General features: G+C 38.9%; 1 protein-coding gene across 2 annotated transcripts in view; it reads right to left on the bottom strand.

Annotated features, from left to right (window-relative positions):
* Window positions 1-1,161: 1,161 nt before the first annotated feature.
* The window catches only part of CCDC30 (coiled-coil domain containing 30), a 149,131-nt gene continuing 141,563 nt past the window's right edge, over window positions 1,162-8,729 (bottom strand). For both annotated transcript variants that reach the window (XM_030823616.1, XM_030823617.1), the window contains exons 15-16: window positions 1,909-1,976; window positions 1,162-1,534 (exon numbers count right to left, since the gene is read on the bottom strand). In XM_030823616.1, coding sequence (XP_030679476.1) covers window positions 1,324-1,534; window positions 1,909-1,976 — 279 coding nt within the window. In that variant the 3' untranslated portion in view covers window positions 1,162-1,323. The remainder of the gene's footprint in view (window positions 1,535-1,908; window positions 1,977-8,729) is intronic.

Below are 8,729 nucleotides of genomic sequence, written 5' to 3'. Positions count from 1 at the left end.
CCAAGCTGGTCTCGAACTCCTGACCTCAGGTGATCTGCCCACCTCAGCCTGCCAAAGTGCTGAGATCACAGGTGTGAGCCACCGTGCCCGACCTCCTATCCACTTTTAAATAATGTATTGCCCTAAATCTTCTTCATTAAACATTTAAAACTTTTCCCATAAAAATAATTATAGAACATCAACATGATTGAATATCATATGGCGATTGAAAATGTTTCCATGGTATATACAGTAAATTAAAAATCGAACTGTGAAAATGAATATACAATATTATAATAACCATTTAGAATATATGTACTTGAATTAGGACCGAAAGGGAATAATTGTAAAATAAAAATAGTTGTGTTAAGACTGTGGTATTGGTGTAATCCCAGCACTTTGGAAGGCTGAGGTAGGTGGATCACCTGAGGTCAGGAGTTCGAGACCAGCATGGCCAACATGGTGAAACCTTGTCCCTACTAAAAATACAAAAATTAGCTGGGCATGGTGGCGGATGCCTATAATCCCAGCTACTCGGGAGGCTGAGGCAGGAGAATTGGTTGAACCTGGGAGGCAGAGGTTGCAGTGAGCGGAGATCATGCCACTGCACTTCAGCCTGGGTGACAGAGCAAAAGACTCCGTCTCAAAAAAAAAAAAAAAGCTTGTGGTATTATAGGAGCATTTTTGTTTTTGTTTTTTGCTTTTTTTCAGATGGAGTCTCACTCTGTCACCCAGGCTGGAGTGCAGCGGCGCTATCTCGGGTTCACGCCATTCTCCTGCCTCAGCCTTCCGAGTAGCTGGGACTACAGGCACCCGCCACCATGCCTGGCTAATTTTTTTGTATTTTTAATAGAGACAGGGTTTCACCGTGTTAGCCAGGATGGTCTCAATCTCCTGACCTCATGATCCACCCACCTCGGCCTCCCAAAGTGCTGGGATTACAGGCGTGAGCCACCACACCCAGCGTAGGAGGGTTTTTTAAAAAACAAAATTTGCTTTAATGTGACTGTATTATTCTTACTCTTAGAAAATAAATCAGAAAAGATACCCATGATAATGGGAAAGAATGTTGAATTAACCATACATGTGCTCTGCTGAAGAGAAACCTAAATAAATCATTGAACTAAAGTCAATATTTTGGTCAATACAAGGCATCTGAGGATATCAAACAAACTTGAGAAATCCATTTTTACAACTGCTTTAATGAATTTATCAGCAATTTTGAAGACTCTTGGCTGATATCCATTTGGGATCTGTGGTAACTCTTCTCAGTGTCATGGTCCACCTTTTGTCCAGGCTTTAAGTTAGCAGTTTTGTTCGGTATAGCTTTAGGCACCAGTGATTTTATAGTTCTGACTTTTGGTCTTGTTCTTGTATACCATGTGTCTCCTTCAGGGAAGCCACATTTATGTATCCAGCCTCAGAATTCTGTGAACACACAAGATTCTCAGGGGACTTTTCAGGGGACTTTGAACCTGCCATTGCTTCTTTTGACTTGATCTCTTCAGTCTCTTGAAGACTTACAAATGACTCTACCAAACCTTTTCCTGAAAAACTAAGGAAGGCCATATGTGAGGGCATCATGTAGAGTTTGTTGGTAGCAGTTTGGGGTTACAGGGATACAGGCATTGACAGAATTTCAATTTTTTGCAACTGTTACACAAAGAAAGCCAAATAAAATTTACCTTAAACCTATGTTCATATTTTATTTCCTACCTTAAGTCAGGATTCTGTGAGGTTTAGGGTTGAAGGAGTGGCAAGGGGAGGAATTGGAAGAAGATTCAAATAATTCATGTAGAGAAAATGACCCCAGAATGCTATGCCTTCTCAAGCCAGCAATCCAGGACTAGTTAGGCAGCCACGACTTTCAGGCATGGCTGAGAGTCCATCTCAGATAGACTTTACTTTACTTGTCTTGACTTTACTAACCTGGAGTTTGATAAAGGCAATATTTCATTCACTACTTCGGATTCAAGTATGTCACTAATTGTTGTTTCCTAAAAGGAAAGAAAGGATGAATGTGAAAAGTTATAATGATAAACCATTAGCTATATGATCCTAGAAAAAATATATATATAATAGATACAATACCTGCACATAGTACAAACAATGAAAAACATAAAAGGGTATAGAATAAAAAGCTGGTTGCCCTCTCTCTCTATATATATATAATCTATCTATATCTATCTATAAATGATCTGTCTATCTAGTTTTACACACATGGTACCCGTTTCTTCTTTTGTTACATATATTTTGGAGATATTGCAGAAAATTTTATTTTTAAAATAACTGCTTTGTTGAGAAGTAATTCACATACTATAAAGTTTTCCCTTTTAACGGGTTCAATTGAGTGCTTTCTAATGTACTCACACACTTATGCAACCATCACCACTGTCTAATTCCAGAACATTTTCATCACCCCCCAAAAAAGCCCATACCCAGGAGCAGTCTACTCCCCATTTATTCCTCCCCCGAATCCTTGGCAATCACTAATATACTTTCTGTCTTTATGGATTTTCTTATTCTGGATGTTTCATATAAATGGAATCATACAATATGTGGCCTTTTATGTCTGCCTTCTTTAAAATATTATCATGTTTTCAAGCTTCATTATGTTATAGTAAGTATCAATACTTTATGTCTTTTATGGCTGAATAATATTCCAGCGTTTGGATAAAACACATTTTGTTTATCCATTCATCAGGCGATGGAGAGTGGGTTGTTTTCACTTTTTAGTTATTGTGAATAATGCTGCTGTGAATATTTATGTGCAAGTTTCTGGTAGGACATATATTTTTATTTCTCTTGGATATTATGATGGTCAGAAAGTTTTTTAAAATTTTTATTTATACTATTGAATATTGACAAATTATAAGTGCCTATACTTATGGGGTACAAAGTGACACTATGATATATAATATGGAATGATTGGATTGAGGTAATTAACATATCCATCACCTCAAATACTTACTCTTCCTATCTAACTGAAACATTGCACCTTTGGCCAACATCTCCCCGTTGCCTCCCCACCACTCAGCCTCTGGTAACCAGCATTTTGTTCTATGCTTACATGTGTTCAATTGTTTTAGATTCCACATTTAAGTGAGAAGATGTGGTATTTGTTTTTCTGTGCCAGGCTTTTTTCACTTAGCATAATGTCCTCCAGGTTCACCGATGTTGCTGCAAAGTACAGAATTTCCCTCCTTTTTAAGGTTAAATAGTATTGTATCGTATCTACATGCCACATTTTCACACACCATAGTGTATATCACATACTGACTTCAAATCCTTTGGATGTATACCCAGAAGTAAGATTGCTGGATCATATGGTCGTTCTAGTTTCACTTTGTTGGGGAAACTCCACACAGTTTTCCATAATTGCTGTACTAATTTATATTCCAAACAACAGTGTACAAGGTTTCCCTTTTCTCCACATCCTTGCCAACACATTATCTTTCATATTTTTGGTTTGTTGAGATAGGGTGTTGCTCTGTCACCCAGGCTGGAGTGCAGTAGCATGAACATAGTTCACTGCAGCCTTGACCTCCTGGGCTTAAGGAATCCTCCCACCTCAGCCTCCTGAGAAGCTACAACCACAGGTGCACACCACCACACCCAACTAATTAAAACAAAAAAAAATTTTTTTTGTAGATACAGGGTCTTGCTGTGTTGCCCAGGCTGGTCTGGAACTCCTGACCTCAAGCAGTCTTCCCACCTCAGCCTCCCAAACTGCTAGGATTACAGGTTTGGGCTACCATGCCTGGCCCTTATCTTTCATCTTTTTGATAACAGTCATTTTGACAGGTGTGAGGTGATATCCCATTGCAGTTTTAATGTACATTTCCATAACAATTCATGATGTTGAGCTTTTTTTTTTTTCATATATCTGTTGTCCATTTGTATGTCTTTTTTTTGAGAAATGTCTATTCAGGCCCTTTGCCCACTTTTTAATTGGGTTGTGTTCTTGCTATTGAGTTGAGATCCTTATATATTTTGGATATTAATCCCTTATCAGATGTGTAGCTTACAGATATTTTCTCCCAATCCATAGGTTGCCTCTTCACTCTGTTAACTGTTTCTTTTGCTGTGCAGAAGCTTTTTAGTTTGATGTAATCCCATCTCAAAGAGTCGGACCCGATCGGGCTCAAGCCAAAGACACGCTGGTCGCGGTCAAGAGATTTTACTGGAGGCACCAAAGCGACAACACGCAGAGGAGGAGAAGGAAGGAAGAAGGGGCGAGCTGCTTAGGTGCTGGGTTTTTATACTCAGTGGGGCTACTCGGGCATCGGTGATTGGCTTAGGGGTGGGGCTTGAGTAAAAGGCAGGAGGTGTTCTTCCCTGATTGGCCTTCTCTTGGCGGGCTCGCGGGGTGGAGAACCGGGAACTGGGGGTGAAGAACACGGAACCGGCGCCATCTTACTGTGCCCACGTTACCTAACACCATCCCATTTGTATATATTTGTTTTTGTTCCCTGAGCTTTTCGCGTCAAATTGAAAAAATCGTTGTCCAGATCAACATCATGTAGTTCTTTCCCCATGTAGTGTTCTTCTAGTAGTTTTACAATTTCAGGTCTTGTCTAAGTCTTTAATCCATTTGGAGTTGATTTTTTAATGTGGTGTTAGGTAACGGTCCACTTTCATTCTTCTGCACGTAGATATCCAGTTTTCTTAATACTGTTTTGTTGAAGGGACTGTCCTTTTCTCAATGTCATTTTCATCCTTTGTCAAAAAATTAACTGACTGTAGGCCAGGTGTGGTGTCTGACACCTTTAATCCCAGCACTTTGGGAGGCCAAGGCAGAAGCATTGCTTAAGCCCAGGAGTTTGAGACCAGCCTGGACAACATGACAAGACTCCATCACTACAAAAAATTTAAAGAATTAGCTGAGTGTGATGGTGTGCACCTATGGTTCCAGCTACTTGGAAGGCTGAGGTGGGAGGATTGCTTGAGCCCAGGAAGTTGAGGCTGCAGTGAGCTATGATTGCACCACTGCACTCCAGCCTGGGCAACAGAAAAAGAAAAATCAATTGACTGTAAATGTGTGGGTTTGTTTGTAGGCTCTCTATGCTGTTTCATTTGGTCAATGTGTCTATTTTAATGCCAGTCCCATGTTGTTTTTATTACTGTACTGTTATACACACACACACACACACACACACATATATATATTTATTTATTTATTTATTTATTTTAGACTGGGTCTTGTTCTGTTACCCAGGCTGGAGTGCAGTGGCACAATCATGGCTCACTGCAACCTTTACCACCTGGGTTCAAGCAATCCTCTTGCCTCAGCCTCCCAAGTAGCTGAGATTACTATGCCCAGCTAATTTTTTACTTCTTTGTAGAGATGGGGTTTTGCCATGTTGGTCTTGAACTCCTGGGCACAAGCTGGTCTCAAACTCCTGGGCTCAAGCAATCTTCCCCCCTCAGCCTCCCAAAGTGCTGGGATTACAAGCCTGAGCCACCATGCCCAACCTGTGATATAGTTTGAAATCAGGTCGTATGAGGCCTCCAGCTTTGTTCTTTCTGCTGAATATTGCCTTGGCTATTTGGGGGTTTTGTAGTTCCACATGAATTTTAGGACTGTTTTTTCTATTTCTATGAAAAATGACATTGGAATTTTGATAGGTATTGCACTGAACCTATAGATTGCTTTGGGTGGTATGGGCGTTTTAGCAATATTAATTCTTTCAATTCATGAACACTAATATCTTTTCATTTATTGTATTTTCTTCAATTTATTTCATCAAAGTTTTGTAGTTTTAAGTATACAGATCTTTCACCTCTTTGGTTAAATTTATTCCTAAGTAGTTTATTTATTTTGTAGTTATTGTAAATGGTATTATTTTCTTGATTTCTTTTTTGGATAATGTGTTGTTGGTGTATAGAAGCACTACTGATTTTGGTGTGTTGATTTTGTATCCTGCAACTTTACTGTACTTGCTTCTTAGTTCTAACAGTTTTTAGGGATTTCTACATATAAGATCATGTTGTCAACAAATAGACACAGTTTCACTGTTTCCTTTCCTATTTGGATGCCTTTTATTTCTTTCTCTTGCCTAATTGCTCTGGCAAAGATTTCCAGTATACATGAAATAGATGTATACATGGGCATCCTTGTCTTGTCCTTGATCTTTGGGAAAAAGCTTCCAACTTTTCACCATTGAGTATAAGGTTAGCTGTGGGCTTGTCATATATGGCCTTTATTGTATTGAGGTATATTCCTTCTAAACCTAATCTTTTGAGAGTTTTTATCATGAAAGGATTTGAATTTTGTCAATGCTTTTTCTGTATATAATAAGATGATCATATGGGTTTTGTCCTTCATTCTATTAATATGGTGTATCATGTTTATTGATTTGCATATGTTGAACCATCCTTGTATTCCTGGGACAAATCTCACTTGATCATGGTGAATGATCTTTTTGTAGTCTCACCTGGCTTTGGCATCTGGGTAATGCTGGCCTCATTTAATGAGTTTGTTAGTATTCCCTCCTCTTTATTTTTTTTTTTGAAGAGTTTGAGTAAGATTGGTATTCCTTCTTTAAATATTTGGTGGACTTCAGGAGTGAATCCAGCAGGTTCTGATCTTTTCTTTGATGGGAGACTTTTTATTATGGCTTTGATCTCATGATTCATTATTGATTTGTTGAAGTTTTCTATTTCTTTATGGTTCAATCTTGGTAGGATGTATGTTTCCAGAAATTTATCCATTTCTTCTAGGTTTTCCTATTTGTTGGCATATGGTTATTCATAATAGTCTCTAATGATTCTTTGTATTTCTGAGATCTCAGTTGTTATGTCTCCTTTTTCATTTCTGATTTATTTATTTGGGTCTTCTCTCTTTTTTTCTTAGTTAGTCCGGCTAAAGATGTGTTGATTTTGTTTATCTTAAAAAAAAACTCAACTTTTTGTTTCATTGATCTTCTATATTGTTCTTTTAATCTCAATTTCATTTATTTCTGCTGTAATCTTTTTTTTTGTTTATTTGTTTTGTTTTGAGACAGAGTCTTGCTCTTTCACCCAGGCTGGAGTGCAGTGGCATGATCTCGGCTCACTGCAACCTCCGCCTCCCAAGTTCAAGTGATTCTGCTACCTCAGCCTCCTGAGTAGCTGGGATTACAGGTGCGTGCCAACACGCCCGGCTAATTTTTTGTATTTTTAGTAGAGACAGGGTTTCACTGTGTTAACCAGGATGGTCTCGATCTCCTGACCTCGTGATCCACCTGCCTTGGCCTCCCAAAATGCTGGGATTACAGGTGTGAGCCACTACGCCTGGCCTGCTCTAATCTTTATTATTTCTCTCCTTGTATCAATTTTGGGTTTGGTTTGTTCTTGCTTTTCTAGTTTCTTGAGGTGCATCTTCAGGTAATTTGAAGTCTTTCCACTTTTTGGATGTAGGTGTTTATTGCTATAAACTTCCCAGTTAAGGCCAGGTATGGTGGCTCATGCCTATAATCCCAGCACTTTGGGAGGCCGAGGCAGGCGGATCACCTGTCGGGAGTTCGAGACCAGCCTGACCAACATGGAGAAACCCCGTCTCTATTAAAAATACAAAATTAGCCAGGCATGGTGGCACATGCCTGTAATTCCAGCTACTCAGGAGGCTGAGGCAGGAGAATCGCTTGAACCCGGGAGGTGGAGGTTGTGGTGAGCCAAGATTGCGCCATTGCACTCCAGCCTGGGCAACAAGAGTGAAATTCCATCTAAAAACAAACAAACAAATAACAACAAAAAACTTCCCTCTTAATATTGCTTTTATCATATCCCATAGATTTTGTATTCCCATTTCCATTTGTTTCAAGATATTTTAAAATTTCTATCTTAATTTCTTAATTAACCCATTGGTCATTTGGGAATATGTTGTTTTATTTCCATGTGCTTGTGTAGTTTCCATGGTTTTTCCTGTTATTGATTTCTAGTTTCATTTCATTGTGTTCAAAGAAGATACTTGACACAATTTCTATTTTTCGAATTTGTGCTTGTTTTGTGGTATAAGGTATGGTCTATTCTGAAAAATGTTCTATGTGCTGATGAAAAGAATGTGTATTCTGCAGCAGTGGGTATGTTCCATAAGTGTCAGTTAGATCTATTAGGTCTAGTGTGTAGTTTAACTCCACTATTTGTTGATTTTCTGTTAGGATGATCTGTCCATTATGGAGAGTTGGGTGTTAAAGTCCCCACTATTTTTGTGTTGCAGTCTATCTCTCACTTCAGTTCTATTAATGTTAGCCTTATATATTTGGGAGCTCTGGTGTTGGATGCATAGATATTTATAATTGTTATATTCTCCTGCTGAATTGGCCCTTTTATCATTATATAGGTTACCGTCCTTGTTGTTTTTGGTCTTTCACTTGTAGTCTAATTTATCTGACATGACTATAGCTAGTCCTGCTCCTCTTTGGTTTCCAGGTGCATGGAATATCTTTTTCCACTCCTTTTCAGTCTGTGTGTCTTTATAGGTGAGATGGGTTTCTTGAGGGCAACATATAGTTGGGTTTTATTTCTTCATCCATTCAGCTACTTGGTGACTTTTATTTTTTTGCATTGATCTTATTTATTTTTTTGAGATGGAGTCTCGCTCTGTCACCCAGGCTGGAGTGCAGTGGCTCAGTCTTGGCTCACTGCAACCTCTGCCTCCCAGGTTCAAGTGATTCTCCTGCCTCAGCCTCCTGAGTAACTGGGATTATAAGCACATACCACCACACCGAGCTAATTTTTTTGTATTTTTAGTAGAGATGGGGTTTCAC

This window comes from Nomascus leucogenys, chromosome 12 (genome assembly GCF_006542625.1).
Source record: "Nomascus leucogenys isolate Asia chromosome 12, Asia_NLE_v1, whole genome shotgun sequence".
Taxonomy (NCBI): Eukaryota; Metazoa; Chordata; class Mammalia; order Primates; family Hylobatidae; genus Nomascus; species Nomascus leucogenys.
Note: the sequence above shows the minus strand (reverse complement) of the source record. Positions and strands in the feature narration are given on the sequence as shown.